Source organism: Salmo salar, chromosome ssa06 (assembly GCF_905237065.1).
Source record: "Salmo salar chromosome ssa06, Ssal_v3.1, whole genome shotgun sequence".
NCBI classification, from domain to species: domain Eukaryota; kingdom Metazoa; phylum Chordata; class Actinopteri; order Salmoniformes; family Salmonidae; genus Salmo; species Salmo salar.
In genome coordinates this window covers 62747506-62771278 of record NC_059447.1, presented here as the reverse complement: position 1 = coordinate 62771278, position 23773 = coordinate 62747506, and the positions used below count along the sequence as shown (strand labels likewise).

General features: G+C 42.4%; 1 protein-coding gene across 1 annotated transcript in view; it reads left to right on the top strand.

Moving 5' to 3' along the window:
- Nucleotides 1-23773, top strand: part of slc35f1 (solute carrier family 35 member F1) — a 123017-nt gene that overhangs the window by 38220 nt on the left and 61024 nt on the right. The window contains exon 2 of the mRNA XM_014205138.2: nt 14260-14435. Coding sequence (XP_014060613.1) covers nt 14260-14435 — 176 coding nt within the window. The remainder of the gene's footprint in view (nt 1-14259; nt 14436-23773) is intronic.

Below are 23773 nucleotides of genomic sequence, written 5' to 3'. Positions count from 1 at the left end.
TTAATCTTTGAGTGTAATTGCTGTTTTTAAGAGAGGCAACCAAATCTACCATTTTTGGTGTTGTTTTTGAAGTTGTAGCTATTTTCTTAATGACATGCACCCTCTCGTAATAACATTTCACAGAAACATAATGTTTTGCTGAATATTAGATGGGATTTCATTCAATAGCAATCATTTTCAAATGCCCCTGACCTCCTTCCTTTGTAGTCTCATACCATCAAATCCATCTGAAATGACTACTTTTTATTTTTTTCATATGCTCTTGCACTCATCTCTGTAACACAGACAGGGTCATTGTCAGAACACAAAACATTGAAATGATTTGAAGAAACTTAATTTATATCCCTTTTTAAATCCATTAAAAAAATGGCTTCTCTCTCACTCTCTCTCTCTCTGTGTGTTCTATAAATCAATTCCCCTTAGGAATCAGAGCAAAGTTTTGCTGGAAAAATGTTGTTTCTCAGATAAAGACATGTGTTCTTATTGTGTTACATGAATTACATGATTTGTAAGAATATGATTGACAGCATAGTTGAGGCTATTCTTTTCAGTGTATTGTTGTATTCAGTTAAAGGCTTTCTGCCTCGTCGGTCCTAAGCTGACTACATAATACAGTGATAGTGTAGGTGTTAAACATCAGCAGGAAGTCTGGGATAGTCCTTAAAGCGCTACCGAACACGCAGATTAGTGTTTTAGGTTTGCAATTTGACATCTAAGGTGTTTGGTGCCGTATTTCTCAAGTAAAAAAAACGTGTGACATGTTGCCTTATGTAAACAGTCAGAGGTCTGTCTCACTGTCTATGCTATTGGATGGAGAACGATCACTGCAGTTGTTCACCCCATGTTAGTGGGCAAAGGGACATCCTAAAATCAAAATCCAGCCTTCATTTACCTGTTGTGACGCATGGATGTTCCAAACTCGGTTTTGGACGAGACTGACTTTATGACCAAAATGATCCAATTTAACTTTGTAGTCCGTTTTGACACTGGAATGTTTCTGACTCATATCGATGCCACGGGTCGTTTTTAAAAGGGATTTGTTGCTTTTTAAAGGTAGTCGCTCTTTAAAACTCTCTAACACTGCTTTTGGGTGTAGAAGCAGCTGTAGCTTCCTGAGTTTTCGCTTTCGTATATTGTGATCCCATGACTCCCTCTCCTATCTGGCTAACTCAGCTGATGAAGTGTGTCCACTAGGCTTCCTTATTGTCCTTTGTTATTTTCAGCCCCCTCTCATAAGATTGTCAGTTAGACTAGAGCTCTCTGCCTTGTCCTTGAGAAGAGCAGCATGCTCCCACTACCACCACTCACCATGGCCTGCTCCTAGCACTGCGGATACAGGTAGTCATGCTGTAACCAGAAAATGGTTGGAAATGGAAGTTGCTCACATATTTTGTGAAATGGACTTCCTGATCATTCTAGCTGCCACTATGTTTTTACAGCATTACAATTATATCTGGAATGTTTGGCATTGCCCACCATAGACTGTATATCACTTGATCTATGTTGGCCACATTTTTCTACCTCACTCGTCTGTGTGATCATAGTTGGTAATTTCCATGTCTTATTGGGTGTGAAAAGAAAGATAAGTCTATTTTTTTGTTGTTGGAATTAAGACATACAGTATAGAAATTGTTTAACCATTTTCCATCCTAAAACGTTGAATAAACAAGGGCTTTGATTTGTTGTCAAGCAGATGGAAAAGGGCTCGTAGAAAACATCTACGTCAAATAGTCTTAAAATGTATTAGAAATACTTCAAAACACAATAATGTTGAAGTAAAGACCCCTGCCAACTAATACCAACACTTATATTTAGTTCAGGAAAAAAAATTCTGCCTTCTGTAAGTTTAAGAATCATTGCCTTGTGCCTTGAAATTCCATTACCAAAAACCCACGTCTTTAAGATTTTTTTCTAATTTCTCACACCCATGAGGAAGGAGGATAATGAACGTTCACAGAAGTAACAAGTAAAGGTAGACCTATTAATTAGTTATAGTGTTTTTACTGATATGAATTATTAAAACCGGTAACCAAATTGCTAACAGACCTTTCCCGAAAATCGGTAACGGAATTACTGCAATTGAATTGGCTACAATGGGAAATGAAGGTCACACACCACAGTTGGGTCACCTGCTACTGTCCTCCCTTCCACTGGCATACTGTTATGTTCAGCTCATAGGGTTACCTGCTACTGTCCTCCCTTCCACTGGCATACTGTTATGTTCAGCTCATAGGGTTACCTGCTACTGTCCTCCCTTCCACTGGCATACTGTCATGTTCAGCTCATAGGGTTACCTGCTACTGTCCTCCCTTCCACTGGCATACTGTTATGTTCAGCTCATAGGGTTACCCGCTACTGTCCTCCCTTCCACTGGCATACTGTTATGTTCAGCTCATAGGGTTACCTGCTACTGTCCTCCCTTCCACTGGCATACTGTTATGTTCAGCTCATAGGGTTACCTGCTACTGTCCTCCCTTCCACTGGCATACTGTCATGTTCAGCTCATAGGGTCACCTGCTACTGTCCTCCCTTCCACTGGCATACTGTTATGTTCAGCTCATAGGGTTACCTGCTACTGTCCTCCCTTCCACTGGCATACTGTCATGTTCAGCTCATAGGGTTACCTGCTACTGTCCTCCCTTCCACTGGCATACTGTCATGTTCAGCTCATAGGGTTACCTGCTACTGTCCTCCCTTCCACTGGCATACTGTCATGTTCAGCTAATTACTGTTTTGATTCTCTTGCTGTCATCTGGTGGTCAAAGAAATAGTGGGAAAAGTCTGGACAACCCCTCCCTCTCTCTCTCGCGTCACTCTCCAGTTAATGCCATCTCTCCCGGCTCTTACTGACACCTACCCATGAGCCCCCTCTCTTTCCATTTAGTGTAACCAGCATCCTCACTCACTGAGTACCGACCAACACCGGAGAGCCATGGACGTTGAAAAGTATTTGAAATTTGGTCAGTGTGCCCTGGCCTTCATTTCAACGTCCACAGAAGTCGTTTTTTGGTCCTGTTACGTCCACTGTGATTGGTTCAGATTTGGGCCAGTCCGGATGGGTCCAAATCTGAACCAATCATAGACGTCTATGTTCCACAAGTTTAGACAGCACAGTACAGTAGAGTACAGTACAGTAGTGGTCTTCACGGGTCCAACAGACCCAAAATTACAAGATCCGATCTACGAGTCCTGATATAATTACCACGAGTCTTGGGTATGTGCTATTAAAATAAATGTATTGACTGGACCTGATTTGGACCCGTCTTCTATTCATTTAATGTGTGAAAGACTATGAGAACTGCGTGAGCTTGTTATATGTGTCAGCCAATTTCAATTCAATAAAACGTATAGCTTATGTCCAGCTGAAACTGGTTCCGGCTGCTCACGTCACGTGTGCCTGCTGTTGAGGCGAGAAAGAGCGAGTGAAAGGAACCTCGACCGAACAAGGCTTCTGTTGATTGCGAAGATGGAGGCCTTTTTCATTGAAGTAAAATGAAAGTTAGAGGAGAAAAAGTATAGTGAAAAGAAGCCTAGAAGGGTAATGTCCTCAGGGACAAGTTTTAGAGGACAAAGATGAGAAAAATATTGGTGCATATTTATATTTGTATCATATTTATAATAATTTGTTTTATCATTATTATTATTGTATATCATTATTATTATTATTATTGTAGGCCTATTTAAGAATCTAAACCAGTTCTTTATATACAGTGGTGTCACGTTCTGACCTGTAAAGGTGTTATTTGTTAGTGTTTAGTTTGGTCAGGACGTGGCAGGGGGTATTTGTTTTATGTGGTTCAGGGTGGTTGTGTGTATGTGTCCATGTAGAGAGGGGTATTTGATTTATTAGTCCAGGGTTTTGGTTATTGTTCTATGTTAGTTATTTCTATGTTCTGTCTAGTCATTTGTATTTCTATGTTTAGTTAATTGGTGTTGGGGCCTTCAGTTGGAGGCAGCTGTCTATCGTTGCCTCTGATTGAAGGTCCTATAATTAGGGGTGTGTTTGTATTGTGGGTAGTTGTGTTCTGTTTTGTGCTTGTCACCTGACAGAACTGTTAGTGTCGTTTCTGTAAATTGTATACGTGTTTATTTTGTTTCTCCTTCTTATATATTAAAAAGAGAAGATGAGTATACACTTCCCCTTGCGTCTTGGTCCACGACACTCGTTACAAGTGGCAAGAAAAAGTATGTGAACCCTTTGGAATTACCTGGATTTCTGCATAAATTTGTCATGGACAAACACGGTGTGCTTAAACTAATTTCTTGTCTATATTGAATACATAATTTAAACGTTCACAGTGTAGGTTGGAAAACGTATGTGAACCCCTAGGTTAATGACTTCTCCAAAAGCTAATTGGAGTCAGGAGTCAGCTAATCTGGAGACCAATCAATGAGAAGAGATTGGATATGTTGGTTAGAGATGCCCTCCCTATAAAAAAAATATTTACAACATTTGAGTTTGCTATTCACAAGAAGCATTGCCTGATGTGAACCATGCCTCGAACAAAAAAAGATCTCAGAAGACCTAAGATTAAGAATTGTTGCCTTGCATAAAGCTGGAAAGGGTTACAAAAGTATCTCTAAAAGCCTTGATGTTCATTAGTCCACAGTAAGATAAATTGTCTGTAAATGGAGAAAGTTCAGCACTGTTGCTACTGTCACTAGGAGTGGCCGTCCTGCAAAGATAACTGCAAGAGCACAGCGCAGAATGCTCAATGAGGTTAAGAAGAATCCTAGTGTCAGCTAAAGACTTACAGAAATCTCTGTAACATGCTAACATCTCTGTTGACGAGTCTACGATACGCATAACACTAAACAAGAATGGTGTTCATGCGAGGACACCACGGAAGAACCCATTGATGTCTAAAAAACACATTGCTGCATGTCTAAAGTTCGCAAAAGAGCACCTGGATGTTCCACAGCGCTACTGGCAAAATATTCTATGGAGAGATAAAACTAAAGTTCAGTTGTTTGGAAGGAACACAACACTATGTGTGGAGAAAAAAAGGCACAGCACACAAACATCAAAACCTCATCCCAACTGTAAAGTATGGTGGAGGGAGCGTCATGGTTTGGGACTGCTTTACTGCCTCAGGGCCTAGACGGCTTGCCATCACCAACAGAAAAATGAATTCCCAAGTTTATCGAGACATTTTGCACGAGAATGTAAGGCTATCTGTCTGCCAATTGAAGCTCAACAGAAGTTGGGTGATGCAACAGGACAATAACCAAAAACACAGAAGCAAATCAACAACAGAATGGCTTCAACAGAAGAAAATACACCTTCTGGAGTGGCCCAGTCAGAGTCCTGACATCAACCCGATTGAGATGCTGTGGCATGACCTCAAGAGAGAGGTTCACACCAGACATCCTAAGAATATTGCTGAACTGAAACAGTTTTGTAAAGGCAATGGTCCAAAATTCCTCCTGACCATTGTGCAGGTCTGATCTGCAATTACAGAAACCGTTTGGTTGAGATTATTGCTGCCAAAGAAGGGTCAACCAGTTATTAAAACCAAGGGTTCACATACTTTTCCCACCCTGCACTGTCAATGTTTACACGGTGTGTTCAATAAAGACATGAAAACATATACTTGTTTGTGTGTTATTAGTTTAAGCAGACTGTGTTTGTCTATTGTTGTGACTTAGATGAAGATCAGATCAAATTTTATGACCAATTTATGCAGAAGTCCAGGTTATTCCAAAGGGTTCACATACTTTTTCTTGCCATACCAAAAGTGTTTTGTTTCATTTTGTTGATACATTTGTTGGCTAAATTAAGTTCAAACTGTCTTTTTATGTTGAGCTGATAGGCCTAGATGTAGTTAATTGTATTTATAGGCTATACAATTAAATATAGGCTACATCATAATTCACATTAATTATGATGATAATAATAAACAATAATAATACATGACAATTATTCATGTTCCACAAAAATACCTAAAGAATGTTTTAATCCATTTCATTTGTATAAATAAAGTTTATCCTACAAATATTGATATTACTCATTCTCTCTCATTGTCCTTCTTTACAATAAAGAATTGTGTCCCACTTTGCCAATCAAGGAGTCCCAATTTGCCACTATCGATTGGAAAAATGTGGTCTCAGGACAATTTGTGTTTGAAGAAGAGTCATCCATCCTGTGTTTGTTTGTTTCTTTTTTCTTAGTAAAGTTCTTAAGCTATTTAGAATGGTATCATTGACGCTGGAGACGACAAGCAGGTACAGGGAGTGAACATTTAATGAAACACAGACATGAAACAGAACAGGAACAGCGTCTGGACAGGCGAAACATGACGACATCAGTGCTGACACAGGGAACAAATGGAGGAGCAGACAGATATAGAGGGGGTAATCAACAAAGTCATGGAGTCCAATATTGTGGTGCGTAATGATTGTGACAGGTGTGCGTAATGAAGGGCAGCCTGGCACCCTCGATCATCAGAGAGGGAGAGCGGGAGCAGGCGTGACAATCATGTTGGGGGTTAAGACAATGAGATGATTGTTGAAAGTGTTCTGGAAAGCATATTTTCAGAAAGGGTCCCACTTTACCAATACTCACCCTTGTTGAAGATAGGCCTATTTTTAACCTATTGCAAAATAAATAGCATTAGCTTATTGTTGTCATTTGTTGGGTATGCCTACAGTAGGCGCTCGCTTTTGTTGGTAAGCAATATAGGCCTAGCCTGTTCAAAACTTTTCAACCAGTTCTTTAAATGGCTTATGTGGCGCAGCGGTCTAAGGCACTGTATCACAATGCTAAAGGTGTCACTACAGATCTGGGTTCGATCCTGGGCTGTATCACAACCGGCAGTGATCGGGAGTCCCATAGGGTGGTGCACAATTTGGCCCAGCATCATCTTGGTTAGGGGAGGGTTTGGCCGGGGTTGGCCGTCATTGTAGATAAGAATTTGTTCTTAACTGACTTGCCTAGTTAAATAAAGGTAAAATAAAAAAATGAAATAGGCTATGCAACAAGTGTTTTGTTTCATTCTGCTGAGCTATTTCCTTTGGCCAAATGAAGTTCATGTTGTGTTTGATGCAATAAAATAGAATATTTAATGCTGGAGTATAATAACCTGTGTGTATTTTCCTTATAAACAATGACTTGACTTAGACCGACTTTTGGAATTACCCTAATAAAGTTCGGAAACATTTGTGAAGGTTTGATGTGGTATTGCTATTATTAGCTATGCAGGCCTATGAAGACAGTTGAACTTGAGGTGAGGAACAATATTTTAGGCCTACCAGAGTTACTCCTTTAATCTAACAATATAATGCTTATCTTTATAAAAAAAATATTCTGATAGAAAATGTACTAAAATGCCTCCTTTTGTACGCCTACAGTGCATTTTGTTACTTGTTCTAAAATGGATACAATTAGTTATCCCCCCTCATTATTCTACACACAATACCCCATAATGACAAAGTGAAAACAGGTTTCTAGAAATGTTTGAAAATTCATAAAAGAATAAACAGAAATACCTTATTTACATAAGTAAGTATTCAGACCCTATGAGACTCGAAATTGAGCTCAGGTGCATCCTGTTTTCATTAATCATCCTTGAGATGTTTCGACAACTTGATTGGAGTCCACCTGTGGTAAATTCAATTGATTGGACATGATTTGGAAAGGCACACAACTGTCTATATAAGGTCCCACAGTTGACAGTGCAAGTCAGAGCATAAACAAAGCCATGAGGTCGAAGGAATTGGCCATAGAGCTCCGAGACAGGATTGTGTCGAGGCACAGATCGGGGGAAGAGTACCAAAACATTTCTGCAGCATTGAAGGTATCCAATAACACAGTGGCCTCCATCATTCTTAAATGGAAGAAGTTTGGCACCACCAAGACTCTTCCTAGACCTGGCTGCACGGCCAAACTGAGTAATCGTGGCAGAAGGGCCTTGGTCGGGGAGATGACCAAGGGACCCGATGGTCACTCTGACATAACTCCAGAGTTCCTCTGTGGACATGGGAGAGCCTTCCAGAAGGACACCCATCTATGCACCACTTCACCAATCAGGCCTTTTATGGTAGAGTGGCCAGACGGAAGCCACTCCTCAGTAAAAGGTACATGACAGCCCGCTTGGAGTTTTCCAAAAGGCACCTGAAGGACTCTCAGATCATGAGAAACAATATTCTCAGGTCTGATGAAACTAAGAATGAACTCTTTGGCCTGAATGCCAAACTTCACGTAAGGAGGCCACCTGGCCAATACCATCCCTATGGTGAAGCATGGTGGTGGCAGCATCATGCTGTGGGAATGTTTTTCAGCGGCTGTAATCGCTGCCAAAGGTGCTTCAACAAAGTACTGAGTAAAGGGTCTGAATACTTATGTAAAGGTGATCTTTCATTTTTATTTTTTTTTATTTTAGAATAAGGCTGTAACATAACAAAATGTGGAAAAAGTGAAGGGATCTGAATACTTTCCGAATGCACTGTATCTGTGTAGCAGTAGCAGCCTGACAAGTATAAAGAAATGCATGTCGGTGTTGGTAACCTGGCGCTGGCATATCTCTATCTTTCTCTCGGTCACTCTGGGGTTGGCATAAGCTTCTCTTCCTTTTATATTTGAAATAGTCATATCATACAGTGGACACCTAGGCCTTTAGGCTATTAGCTTGCAGTGCCCTGATGCATTTAGTGCTCAAATCTCCGACAGTTGAACCATGAGGTGGACAATTATTGTTTTAGGAAAGTAGAAACCAATAAAACAGTAGGTTATAAAGTTTTGTATATGCTACACATCGTAATTTGTTATAGGTAGTTTGTAAGGACACGTAACTAGATTGTTTGGCCAATTTAGAATACATCACCATGAAGAGAATGACATTGATATCCATAATTATGCATTTCTATGTGTTACAGATCAGGGACCCATGATGAAATTCCGTTACCGCAGTTCTGTTAACGGGTGTAAATCCACTTCACTTTCTGTATTTCGATAACCAAATTAGATTTTTTTTCAAACTCAAGGTGTCATGTCATACCTGACACCCCATTCTTTCTGCAGACATCTTTGAATCTTAATTCGTAATAGATATTTAAGAGTTTGGGGAAAACGTGGTCACATAATTTTGGGGGATTTTACCCGAAATTCTGTTACCAAACTTTGCATCTCCACCGTTCTTCCAATAAATGTGTTTTTGCAAAATGTTCAGTGTAAATTGTTAAACGTAATCATTGTGCGTAGAGTTGAAATCAATGTTTGTTTTGCTATTCAAGGACTTGCGATGCTCGTGGTTGTTTCTCAAGGATGATTTTGCTTCTCTTCGGGAGTAGGGACTATGTTTGTAGAGAGGAATGTAAAGGGGAACATGGGGCTCCTAGAGAATATGTTGAGAGGTATATGGACTTGGTACATTGGTGCCTCTTTTCTATGAGAGAGAAAACTGAGTGATTTAAACCTAATTAATTTAGGTCTCGACTAAAGTAATACTATTTGGAGCAATAAGTAATTTGACAAAAATAAAAATACATCCATATTCAATCCTGACTCTGATTGCCTTAGAGGAAAGTCAATTGGTTTCCATCTAAATGCAAATGTCTACCTCTGTGTATTTGGCACATTGAAACCATGCATAAATATGCACGTATGGAATACGCCGTTTTCTGGCCATATCATAGCTAAGCTTTAGATATGAATTATGTTTGACTTCTGCCAGTAACTGTGTGTGTACCATCATACTCTATAGTATGTACTGCTCTATTTGTTCAGAGTGTAACTCTCAGTCCCGTGTAGGCCTACCTGTGTATTTGCAGATTTTAAGCAAATATTAGTTTAATGACTTGAAATCCCCTCATCAGCAGCTGCTAATGGCCTAGTGGCGCAGTATGATTAACACAGCAGTTTATGTACCCTTTATGACTCAGCTGAAAAATGCAAGCTAACAAACATTACATCACCCTCACAGATTCATCAATATGTCTGCTCCTCCTAGTAGAATCTAGATCTTAAAGAAGAGTTTGGGGCATCCATGTTTACTTTAGACTGACTGTAACTCTACTCCGTGCACTGTAGTAATTGTGCAGGAGAAGATTAAAATTAGAGTGTGTAAGAGAGGGGATTTGTATGCCGGAGCTGGTGATTTGTTTGTTGCAATTTATTGGTGTATAATGTAATATGGGTGGTGTGATTCTACTCATTACTCTGGGCTCCACACAGAGATGCTCACAGTCTACGGCTGTAATTAAACGTGTCTGGGAGAAAATGGGAAAATAAACTCTACAATAGGCTAGCTGCAGAGAGGGAGGGGGAGAGAGAGGCTTAGTGCAGTTAGATATCTCTGCTCCATCAGATAATGTTGTTATCTCAGAATTACCCATCAATGCCGCCTTCGCGGAAACCGTGAAGAGTTGAAAAACTAATTAAACATCAATTGATAGTAAACAAGATAAGGGAGTGGTGAGACTGAGTGTTGTGATGCTTTGTATTTCATCACAGAGATATGAGCATGAAGTAATTGATGTTTAGGGTTTTTGGTCAATATATGCATTATTTCTTAGGCCTGTAGAACATATTTAATATACATGTTGTGTCATTAGCAGAGTAGTATAGTCTTTTAAATTTTTAAAAATTAAAACAACAGTACAATAGGCAGCTGCGATGAGTTGGTTATAATTTTGTATTGAGCATACATCTCCATATACCGCTTCACGATCGGGCAGTTCGAAGTTAAATCTGGGTTTGGCCGATGCCAGGAGAATGCTACCTGCCCCAATGCATTGTGCCAACTGTAACGTTTGGTGGAGGAGGAATATTGGTCTGGGGCTGTTTTTCATGGTTCGGGCTAGGTCCCTTAGTTCCAGTGAAGGGAAATCTTAACTCTACAGCATACAATGACATTCTAAACGATTTTGTGCTTCCAACTTTGTGGCAAAAGTTTGGGGAAGGCTCTTTCCTGTTTCAGCATGACAATGTCCAAAGTGAGGTCCTCCATACAGAAGTGGTTTGTTGAGATCGGTGTGGAAGAACTTGACTAGCCTGCAAAGAACCCTGACCTCAACCCCATCAAACACCTTTGGGATGAATTGTAACGTAGACTGCGAGCCAGGCTTAATCGCCCAACATCAGTGACCGACCTCACTAATGCTCTTGTGGCTGAATGGAAGCAAGTCCCCGCAGTAATGTTCCAACATCTAGTGGAAAGCCTTCCCAAAAGAGTGGAGGCTGTTGTAACAACAAAGGGGGGACCAACTCCATATTAATGCCCATGATTTTGGAATGAGATGTTTGATGAGCAGGTGTCCACATACTTTTCGTCATGTAGTGTATGTTCTGCCTCTTCTGGAGGATAACATTTGAATTGTAGCCAACTATGTATAGCTTCATTTAAAAAGCAAGATACTTTAAATAGGGTTCCATTGTCAATCCACTGGAAATGGATAGTTTTCATCTGTATGACATCAAAGAGCCCCCTTTTAAACATCAGATGTGCCTCTCTTAAAAGCCTACTGGAAAACCAGTTTGGATTTAGATACAGTTTCGGTATAATAGAAGCTTTAAGAGAGAGGTTTAATGCTTTTTTATTAATATAACTTTATCTGGTTTTCCATTCCAGTGGTCCTGTGTAGCTCAGTTGGTAGAGCATGGATGTTGCAACGCCAGGGTTGTGGGTTTGATTCCCCAGTGGTGACCAGTATGAAAAAAAATTATATGAAAATGTATATGCTCACTACTGTAAGTTGGCCTGGATAAGAGTGTCTGCTAAAATTCCCCCCAAAATGTTTTTTGCTCACATAACTTCTCCTGGAGTCGGTAGAGCCATGAATAGATATGCCAATTGAACACTACCTCAAAACCTGAGACATGTGGCATTGTGTTGTGTGTCAAAGCTGCACATTTTAGAGTGGCCTTTTAATGCCCCCAGCACAAGGTGCACCTGTGTAATGATCATGCTGTTTAATCAGCTTCTTGATATGCCACACCTGTCAGGTGGATGGCTTTTCTTGGCAAAGGAGAAATGCTCACTAATAGGGATGTAAACAAATTTCTGAGAAACATTTTAGAGAAATAAGCTTTTTGTGTGTATGGAGCATTTCTGGTTTGTATTTTTGTTCAGTACAGTTGGGCTTTAATCCAGATAAACTGGAGAAATTATCCAGGTCTTCAATAAGAGCGTTCATGGTTGAAGATTGTGGACTTGAGAACTTGAATCGTCGGTTTACATTGATACCTTTATTTCTAACCCCTTAATTGTATTACTGGATTTGATTTTTATTGCTAACAATTCAATGGCCATAACAAACAAATATGGTGATAGACAGCAACCTTGTTATACACCTCTTGACAATTTAAAATTCTCCGTGAAATACCCATTATTCATAATTTACATATAGGAGAGTTGTTATACATTACTTTTATCCATCTCATAAAAGATTCTCCAAGGTTGAAATAATCCAGGTACTTATAAATACATTTTAGCCATACTTTATACTTTCTCAAGATCTCATATAAAGATTACGCCTGGTTTCCCTGCATTCTCATTATTTATAGTAATTGTCTAATGTAATTGTCTAATGTTATCTCCAATATATCTTCCTTTTAAGAATCCTTTCTGATCGTGATTAATAATATCCGGTAAGATCTTTTTAATTCTATGAGCAATACATTTTGCAAATATCTTTGGATCGCAAAATTGAATCTTCAGTATGAAGGAAATCACCCCTTCTTTTTGTGTGTCAGACAGTTTACCATGTATATATGAATAATTCAAGCATGCTAGTAGTGGATATTTCAATAAGTAATCAAATGTTTCATATATTTATATTGGAATGCCATCAAGGCCAGGGGTTTTCCCAGTCTGAAAGGAGTGAATTACCAACTGTAGTTTGTCCTTTTTTATGCTGCAGATAGTTTAAGCTGATTTTTAAGGAAAAGCAAGTATAGTCTTTTGATACTGTGTCAACACCACCTGTAGTGTGTCTCATAAGCAGTACCTTGGAATATTCACTAAAAGGAAACACTCAGGTCAGGTCACTGTTGTGGCTATCTTATCCTTTATACTGTTTCGTCTCAGTTTGTTAATAACTTGTCTGTGCCACTGAAAGCTTTGCATACTAATTCCCTCCAGCTGAAAGATCAGTCCAGGCTCCAGGGCTAATATTGGATCTAATTGGTTTCCCCCGAGCTCGCCATGCATCTGTCTGGTTTACCTCTTCATGTTTGTGCTTGTGTCATATTATTGTGTACCTCGTTTCAAAAACACTGGCCTTTGACCTTTTCCTCTATAAGGACACACACACACTTGCTATTATTTCCCAGGCATTACTAATTAGATTTTTAGATGAACTGAGCGTAAATGGAACAAATAATAATCTCGTGACTTGCTCGAGTGTATGCCTGTTTGTTGGTCCTTTACTACAGCTCTGTACTGAATATGCAGATATTTAACGATATTGCGCTGGAGTGGCTCTGCATTTGGCTCTTCCAGCGTATGTGTGCCCATGCGTGTTCTCCCCTGTCACGGTGCCAGTGTGTAGGTGTCGACGGAGCAGCGAATGGGGCTGATTTGGAATGTGCTCTCTCTGGGGGACAGCTCTTTCTTCCAGCTGAGGCAGAAATGACAGCTCCCACTATTGTATTTTACTACAAATACAATCAAATAGAAAGATTCCACAAGTGGCCTGAGAGGTTGAGAGGTGTGTTTTCCGGACTGATGCCTAAAATGGTGCTCCATCGGGAATAGGGTGTTTATTTAAAAAAGTAGAGCAGCATATGGGAATAAAGGAGGACGTCATTGGCCAGAAGAGATGCACGTTATGGAGAATGGGGTGTCGTTTGAAACACATCCTCTGTACAACACTGTACAGTAAGCCCAGTGAGGAAGCTTAGTATCCTTAACCAGCTGTTGATGAATGAGAGGAGCCAAGGCCATGTGTCACAATGGCTGATGGAGGGTGTTTTTCAATCCTCTCCTTATATAAATCAGACTGGAAGCCCTTGATGTGCCTCACACTGCTAGAGAGACTGGAGTATAATGAGTTTAGAAGGTGACAACTCTGTGGGAGTCAGTGGGATGCAGAGATGGGTCTGTGGGTGATGGGGACACCTGTTGATCTGCTGTTGTAGCTAGGGACAGGAGTTTTACATGACCACGTGAGCTTCTGTTCTCTGGCCATGCAGTGCTGTGAATGTACTGTACTGTAGTACACTAGTTGTGTTCCAATGCCCTTTCCGGTCAGTGGTTTAGTATCTGTGCTGTAATGCCAGTGTCTAGTAACAATGTCTTCTTCCCTGTCTCTCCTCTCCAGGGAACTTCTTGTAACGCTGGCTCTGGGCCAGGTCCTGTCTCTGCTCATCTGTGGCATCGGGCTGACCAGCAAGTACCTGGCTGATGACTACCACGCCAACACGCCCGTGTTCCAGAGCTTTCTCAACTACATCCTACTGTTCCTGGTCTACACCACCACGCTCGCCGTCAGGCAAGGTGTGACAATGGACATACATGCACTTACACACATGCAGCTGGACACAACAGGCATCAGTTGCTCAGGTCACACCTGAGTGCAAATAGAGACTATACCAGGATTAGTTTGAATCCTACTAGATGAATATTATATTGTGTACTCATCACTTTCTCAACAATAAGGGATAGGTAAACGCCCCTGTCCTCAATAGCTACTGCATAATGGAATACAGCTCGGATTGTGTACAAACATCTTTGTTCTCAATGATATGTTTGAAGAGAGGAGCTCTTGTTCTCTACTGACCTTCTGGGTGACCTCTTGGAGTGCTCACAGGGAACATTTCAAAACAAGCAGCAGGTTTCTTTGTGAAAGACTATCACTGTGTGTGTTGTGTAAGAGTGTATGGTGTGTGTGTGTGTGTGTGTGTGTGTGTGTGTGTGTGTGTGTGTGTGTGTGTGTGTGTGGAGCACACTGAAAGGCCATCTGAGTGGAACACCTGCGGGGGGTGTCAGTGCTAACTTACTCTCAGCATCGCATGTTGTGCCTGAGTGGCCATTGTCACAATATTTATCCTAACAACTGTAGATTGTAGATTCCAGGTGAAGAACAGTGAGCTGATTTGGTTTTAGACAACAGATTGCACAGAGGAAGAGGATTCCTATGGAGAAGTTAAACATACTCGAGTTGAATTAACTATTGTAGCACTGAAGTAGAGGTCTGCACGGGACTGATTTATTCATCCCTCTCCCGCAGCTTTTCATACCGAAGCTTTTCATACCGCACGCACCCACACCTGCTGGCTTTCTGTCCCACTCCCACCAGCTACCACAAGAACTGGTCCCAAACCCAACCCCCAAATGCTATTTTAGGTATATGTGACGCAGTTCCCTTTTTTCAAAATGTTTATCGTTTTTTATTTATTTAAATTGAACCTTTTATTTAACTAGGCAAGTCAGTTAAGAACAAATTCTTATTTACAATGACGGTACTTGTTAAGCTTTTCAGTTCTGCCCACAAATGTTCTATAGGATTGAGGTCAGGGCCACTCCAATACCTTGACTTTGTTGTCCTTAAGCCATTTTGCCACAACTTTGGAGGTATGCTTGGGGTCATGGTCCATTTGGAAGACCCATTTGCGACCAAGCTTTAACTTCCTGACTGATGTCTTGAGATGTTGCTTCAATATATCCACATCATTTTCCTGCCTCATGATGCCATCTATTTTGTGAAGTGCACCAGTCCCTCCTGCAGAAAAGCGCCCCCACAACATGATGCTGCCACCCCCGTGCTTCACGGTTGGGATGGTGTTCTTCGGCTTGCAAGCCTCCCCCTTTTTCCTCCAAACGTAACGATGGTCATTATGGCCAAACAGTTTTATTTTTGTTTCATCAGACCAGAGGACATTTATCCAAAAAGTACGATCTTTGAACCCATGTGCAGTTGCAAACCGTAGTCTGGCTTTTTTATGGTGGTTTTGGAGCATTGGCGTCTTCCTTGCTGAGCGGCCTTTCAGGTTATGTCGATATAGGACTCGTTTTACTGTGGATATAGATACTTTGTACCTGTTGCCTCCAGCATCTTCACAAGGTCCTTTGCTGTTGTTCTGGGTTTGATTTGCACTTTTCGCACCAAAGTACGTTCATCTCTAGGAGACAGAACGTGTCTCCTTCCAGAGCGGTATGACGGCTGCGTGGTGCCATGGTGTTTATACTTGCGTACTATTGTTTGTACAGATGAACGTGTTACCTTCAGATGTTTGGAAATTGCTTCCAAGGATGAACCAGACTTGTGGAGGTCTACAATTCTTTTGATTTTCCCATGATGTCAAGCAAAGAGGCACTGAGTTTGAAGGTAGGCCTTGAAATACATCCACATATACACTGCCAAATGACTCAAATGATGTCAATTAGCCTATCAGAAGCTTCTAAAGCCATGACATAATTTTCAGAAAATTTCCAAGCTGTTTAAAGGCACAGTCAACTTAGTGTATGTAAACTTCTAACCCACTGGAATTGTGATACAGTGAATTATAAATGAAATAATCTGTCTGTAAACAATTGTTGGATAAATTACTTGTGTCATGCACAAAGTAGATGTCCTAACCGACTTGCCAAAACTATGGTTGAAAAACGAGTGGTTGAAAAACGAGTTTTAATGACTCCACCCTAAGTGTATGTAAAATTCCGACTTCAACTGTATATGCAGTACCAGTAAAAAAAAAAATTGGACACACCTACTCATTCAAGGGTTTCTTTATTTTTTACTATTTTCTACTTTGTAGAATAACATCAATCAAATCTATGAAATAACACATATGGAGTCATGTGGTAAACAAAAAAGTGTTAAATAATTTATTTTATATTCTTCAATATAGCTCCCTTTGCCTTGATGACAGCTTTGCACACTCTTGGCATTCTCTCAACCAGCTTTTACAATAGTCTTAAAGGAGTTCCCACATATGCTGAGTACTTGTTAACTACTTTTCCTTAACTCTGCGTTCCAACTCATCCCAAACCATCTCAATGGGTTGAGGTCGGGTGATTGTGGAGGTCATCTCATGTAGCACTCCATAACTCTCCTTCTTGGTCAAATAGCCCTTACACAGCCTGGAGGTGTGTTGGGTTGTTGCCCTGTTGAAAACAAATGATAGTCCCACTAAGCTCAAACCAGTTGGGGTGGTTGGAACCGAAAATCTCAAATTTGGACTCAGACCAATGGACAGATATCCACCAGTCTAATGTCCATCAGACCAATGTCCATTGCTCGTGTTTCTTGGCCCAAGCATGTCTTCTTCTTATTGGTGTCCTTTAGTAGTGGGTTCTTTGCAGCAATTCGACCATGAAGGCCTGATTCACGCAGTCTCCCCTGAACAATTTGAGCAGCAGCAGCTGAAAAATGAGCTCCTACAAATATTGAAATTTACATGGTTTTTAGAGTGAAGTACATCGGAAAAAAGCAAAAGAAAACTGCAAGACTGAATAGGAGAAAAAACAAGCAACAAACAAAGAAGATAGGCTTTTGAAAAAATAACTATTTTTCATAAAATTGTAGTTATCTTAGCAAGCTGAATTGTTTACCAGTTGCTAAGCAGTTGCTAGGGACTCTTTTGGAAGAAGCTAGCTAGCTAACGAAGAACAACAAAGACTATCTAGTTAACAGAAGAAAAGAAAGAGAAAATCAGGACAGAAGAAAAAGGATATCAAAGTGAAACAGTTCTCTAAAGACAAGAGACAATAATACAAGAAACAACACTTCTGTAGCTTGTCAACTATGTGTCTGTCTATCCCTGTTCTCTCCTCTCTGCACAGGCCATACAAACGCTTCACACCGCGTGGCCGCTGCCACTCTAACCTGGTGGTCCCAACGCGCACGACCCACGTGGAGTTCCAGGTCTCCGGCAGCCTCTGGAACTGCCGGTCTGCAGCCAACAAGGCTGAGTTCATCTCAGCCTATGCTACCCTCCAGTCCCTAGACTTCCTGGCGCTGACGGAAACATGGATTACCACAGATAACACTGCTACTCCTACTGCTCTCTCTTCGTCTGCCCACGTGTTCTCGCATACCCCTAGACCATCGAGCCAGCGGGGTGGTGGCACTGGAATCCTCATCTCTCCCAAGTGGACATTCTCTCTTTCTCCCCTGACCCATCTGTCTATCTCCTCATTTGAATTCCATGCTGTCACAGTTACCAGCCCTTTCAAGCTTAACATCCTTATCATTTATCGCCCTCCAGGTTCCCTTGGAGAGTTCATCAATGAGCTTGACGCCTTGATAAGTTCCTTTCCTGAGGATGGCTCACCTCTCACAGTTCTGGGTGACTTTAACCTCCCCACGTCTACCTTCGACTCATTCCTCTCTGCCTCCTTCTTTCCACTCCTCTCCTCTTTTGACCTCACCCTCTCACCTTCCCCCCCTACTCACAAGGCAGGCAATACGCTTGACCTCATCTTTACTAGATGCTGTTCTTCCACTAATCTCATTGCAACTCCCCTCCAAATCTCCGACCACTACCTTGTATCCTTTTCCCTCTTGCTCTCATCCAACACTTCTCACTCTGCCCCTACTCGGATGGTATTGCGCCGTCCCAACCTTCGCTCTCTCTCTCCCGCTACTCTCTCCTCTTCCATCCTATCATCTCTTCCCTCTGCTCAAACTTTCTCCAACCTATCTCCTGATTCTGCCTCCTCAACCCTCCTCTCCTCCCTTTCTGCATCCTTTGATTTTCTCTGTCCCCTATCCTCCAGGCCGGCTCGGTCCTCCCCTCCTGCTCCGTGGCTCGACGACTCACTACGAGCTCACAGAACAAGGCTCCGGGCAGCCGAGCGGAAATGGAGGAAAACTCGCCTCCCCTGCGGACCTGGCATCCTTTCACTCACTCCTCTCTACATTCTCCTCTTCTGTCTCTGCTGCTAAAGCCACTTTCTACCACTCTAAATTCCAAGCATCTGCCTCTAACCCTAGGAAGCTCTTTGCTACCTTCTCCTCCCTCCTGAATCCTCCTCCCCCTCCCCCCTCCTCCCTCTCTGCGGATGACTTCGTCAACCATTTTGAAAAGAAGGTTGACGATATCCGATCCTCGTTTGCTAAGTCAAACGACACCGCTGGTCCTGCTCACACTGCCCTACCCTGTGCTTTGACCTCTTTCTCCCCTCTCTCTCCAGATGAAATCTCGCGTCTTGTGACGGCCGGCCGCCCAACAACCTGCCCACTTGACCCTATCCCCTCCTCTCTTCTCCAGACCATTTCCGGAGACCTTCTCCCCTTCCTCACCTCGCTCATCAACTCATCCTTGACCGCTGGCTACGTCCCTTCCGTCTTCAAGAGAGCGAGAGTTGCACCCCTTCTGAAAAAACCTACACTCGATCCCTCCGATGTCAACAACTACAGACCAGTATCCCTTCTTTCTTTTCTCTCCAAAACTCTTGAACGTGCCGTCCTTGGCCAGCTCTCCTGCTATCTCTCTCAGAATGACCTTCTTGATCCTAATCAGTCAGGTTTCAAGACTGGGCATTCAACTGAGACTGCTCTTCTCTGTGTCACGGAGGCTCTCCGCACTGCTAAAGCTAACTCTCTCTCCTCTGCTCTCATCCTTCTAGACCTATCTGCTGCCTTTGATACTGTGAACCATCAGATCCTCCTCTCCACCCTCTCCGAGTTGGGCATCTCCGGCGCGGCCCACGCTTGGATTGCGTCCTACCTGACAGATCGCTCCTACCAGGTGGCGTGGCGAGAATCTGTCTCCGCACCATGCGCTCTCACCACTGGTGTCCCCCAGGGCTCTGTTCTAGGCCCTCTCCTATTCTCGCTATACACCAAGTCACTTGGCTCTGTCATATCCTCACATGGTCTCTCCTATCATTGCTATGCAGACGACACACAATTAATCTTCTCCTTTCCCCCTTCTGATAACCAGGCGGCGAATCGCATCTCTGCATGTCTGTCAGACATATCAGTGTGGATGACGGATCACCAGCTCAAGCTGAACCTCGGCAAGACGGAGCTGCTCTTCCTCCCGGGGAAGGACTGCCCGTTCCATGATCTCGCCATCACGGTTGACAACTCCCTTGTGTCCTCCTCCCAGAGTGCTAAGAACCTTGGCGTGATCCTGGACAACACCCTGTCGTTCTCCACTAACATCAAGGCGGTGACCCGATCCTGTAGGTTCATGCTCTACAACATTCGCAGAGTACGACCCTGCCTCACACAGGAAGCGGCGCAGGTCCTAATCCAGGCACTTGTCATCTCCCGTCTGGATTACTGCAACTCGCTGTTGGCTGGGCTCCCTGCCTGTGCCATTAAACCCCTACAACTCATCCAGAACGCCGCAGCCCGTCTGGTGTTCAACCTTCCCAAGTTCTGTCACGTCACCCCGCTCCTCCGCTCTCTCCACTGGCTTCCAGTTGAAGCTCGCATCCGCTACAAGACCATGGTGATTGCCTACGGAGCTGTGAAGGGAACGGCACCTCCATACCTTCAGGCTCTGATCAGGCCCTACACCCAAACAAGGGCACTGCGTTCATCCACCACTGGCCTGCTGGCCCCCCTACCTCTGAGGAAGCACAGTTCCCGCTCAGCCCAGTCAAAACTGTTCGCTGCTCTGGCACCCCAATGGTGGAACAAGCTCCCTCACGACGCCAGGACAGCGGAGTCAATCACCACCTTCCGGAGACACCTGAAACCCCACCTCTTTAAGGAATACCTAGGATAGGATAAAGTAATCCTTCTAACCCCCCCCCCTAAAAGATTTAGATGCACTATTGTAAAGTGGTTGTTCCACTGGATATCATAAGGTGAATGCACCATTTTGTAAGTCGCTCTGGATAAGAGCGTCTGCTAAATGACTTAAATGTAAATGTAAATGTAAACAGTTGATGTTGAGATGTGTCTGTTACTTAAACTCAGTGAAGCATTTATTTGGGCTGCTATCTGAGGTGTAGTTAACTCTAATGAACTTATCCTCTGCAGCAGAGGTAACTCTGGGTCTTCCTTTCCTGTGGTGGAGAGCCAGTTTCATCACAGCGCTTGATTTTTGCGACTGCACTTGAAGAAACTGTGAAAGTTGTTGAAAATTTCCGGATTGACTGACCTTCATGTCTTAATGTAATGATGGAGTTTTGTTTATCTTTGCTTATTTAAGCTGTTCTTGCCATAATATGGACTTGGTCTTCTACCAAATAGGGCTATCTTATGTATACTACCCCTACCTTGTCACAACACAACTGATTGGTTCAAACATATTAAGTAGCAAAGAAATTCCACAAATTATTGTTTAACAAGGCATACCTGTTATTTGAAATGCATTCCAGGTGACTTCCTCATGCAGCTGGTTGAGAGAATGCCAACAGTGTGCAAAGCTGTCAAGGCAAAGGGTGGCAACCTTGAAGAATCTGAAATATAAAATATATTTTGATTTGTTTAACACTTTTTTATTTACTACATGATTCCATTTGTGTTATTTCATCATTTTGATGTCTTCACTATTATTCTATAATGTAGAAAATAGTAAAAATAAAGAAAAACCTTTGAATGAGTAGGTGTGTCCAAACCTTTGACTGGTACTGTATATATATATAAACGGTATACATGTGATAGGATGTATAGACAATATGGACAGTATATGGATAGAATATGCAGTATATCTGAAGAATATGAAAGGCAATAGTTAAATAGGATAGGCCTTGACAAGAATACATATCGTGGACTTCAGGAAACAGCAGAGGGAGCACTCCCTATCCACATCGACGGGACAGTAGTGGAGAAGGTGTAAAGTTTTAAGTTCCTTGGCGTACACATCACGGACAAACTGAAATGGTCCACCCACACAGACAGCGTGGTGAAGAAGGCACAACAGCGCCTCTTCAACCTCAGGAGGCTGAAGAAATTTGGCTTGTCACCAAAAACACTAAAACTTTTTCAGATGCACAAACGAGAGCATCATGTCGGGCTGTATCACTGCCTGGTACGGCAACTGCTCCGACCACAACCATAAGGCTCTCCAGAGGGTAGTGAGATCTGCACAACGCATCACCGGGGGCAAACTACCTGCCCTCCAGGACACCTACACCACCCGATGTCACAGGAAGGCCAAAAAGATCATCAAGGACAACAACCACCCGAGCCACTGCAGTAATGTAGGGTATGTAAACATTATGTAAAGTGGCATTGTTTAAAGTGACTAGTGATACATTTATTACATCAAATCTGTAGTCAATTTAATAATACAAAATTGGATGTAATAAATGTATCACTAGTCACTTTAAACAATGCCACTTTACATAATGTTTGCATACCCTACATTACTCATCTCATATGTATATACTGTACTCTATACCATCTACTGCATCTTGCCGTCATACCGCTCAGGAAGGAGATGCGTTCTGTCTCCTAGAGATGAACGTACCTTGGTGCGAAAAGTGCAAATCAAACCCAGAACAACAGCAAATTATGTGGATATATTGAAGCAACATCTCAAGACATCAGTCAGGAAGTTAAAGCTTGGTTGCAAATGGGTCTTCCAAATGGACAATGACCCCTAGCATACTTCCAAAGTTGTGGCAAAATGGCTTAAGGACAACAAAGTCAAGGTATTGGAGTGGCCATCACAAAGCCCAGACCTCAATCCTATAGAACATTTGTGGGCAGAACTGAAAAAGCGTGTGCGAGCAAGGAGGCCTACAAACCTGACTCAGTTACACCAGCTCTGTCAGGAGGAATGGGCCAAAATTCTCCTAACTTATTGTGGGAAGCTTGTGGAGGCTACCCGAGATGTTTGACCCAAGTTAAAGTATTTAAAGGCAATGCTACCAAATACTAATTGAGTGTATGTAAACTTCTGACCCACTGGGAATGTGATGAAAGAAATAAAAGCTGAAATAAATCCTTCTCTCTACTATTATTCTGACATTTCACATTCTTAAAATAAAGTGGTGATCCTAACTGACCTAAAACAGGGAATTTTTACTAGGATTAAATGTCAGGAATTGTGAAAAACTGAGTTTAAATGTATTTGGCTAAGGTGTACGTAAACTTCCGACTTCAACTGTACATAGGGCAGCAGCTTCTAAGGTGCAGGGATGAGTAACCGGGTGGTAGCCGGCTAGTGACAGTGTAGTTGAAATCCAAGCATGATTGAGTTGGAGACGTGTGTGGCCACGCAGTCATGGGTGAACAGGAAGTATAGGAGGGGGATGAGTACGCACCCTTGTGGGGCCCTTGTGTTAAGGATCAGCATAGTGGAGGTGTTGTTGCCTACCTTCACCACCTGGGGGCGGCCCGTCAGGAAGTTCAGGACCCAGTTGCACAGGGCGGGGTTTAGACCCAGGGCCCCGAGTTTAATGACGAGCTTGGAGGGTACTATGATGTTGAAGGCTGAGTTGTAGTCAATAAACAGCATTCTTACATAGGTATTCCTCTTATATAGATGGGATAGGGCAGTGTGATGGCGAATGCGTCATGTGTGGATGAATTGAGTCGGTAAGCAAATTGCAGTGGGTCTAGGCGTGTTGGATAAGGTGGAGTTGGTATTATCCTAAACTAGCCCCTCAAAACACTTCATGATGAAAGAAGTGAATGCTATGGGGTGATAGTCATTTAGTTCAGTTACCTTCGCTTTCTTGGGTACAGGAAAAATGGTGGACATCTTGAAGCAAGTGGGGACAACAGACTGGGATATGGAGAAATTGAAGCTGTTTTGCAGATGCTCTGAGGATGCAGCTAGGGATGCCGTCTGGTTAACATATATAATTTCTTACTCACGTCAGCCACGGAGAACGAGAGCCCACAGTCCATGGGAACGGTGGTGGCTGGCGTCAGCGGCACTGTTTCCCTTGAAGTGGGTGAAGGTGTTTAGCTTGTCCGG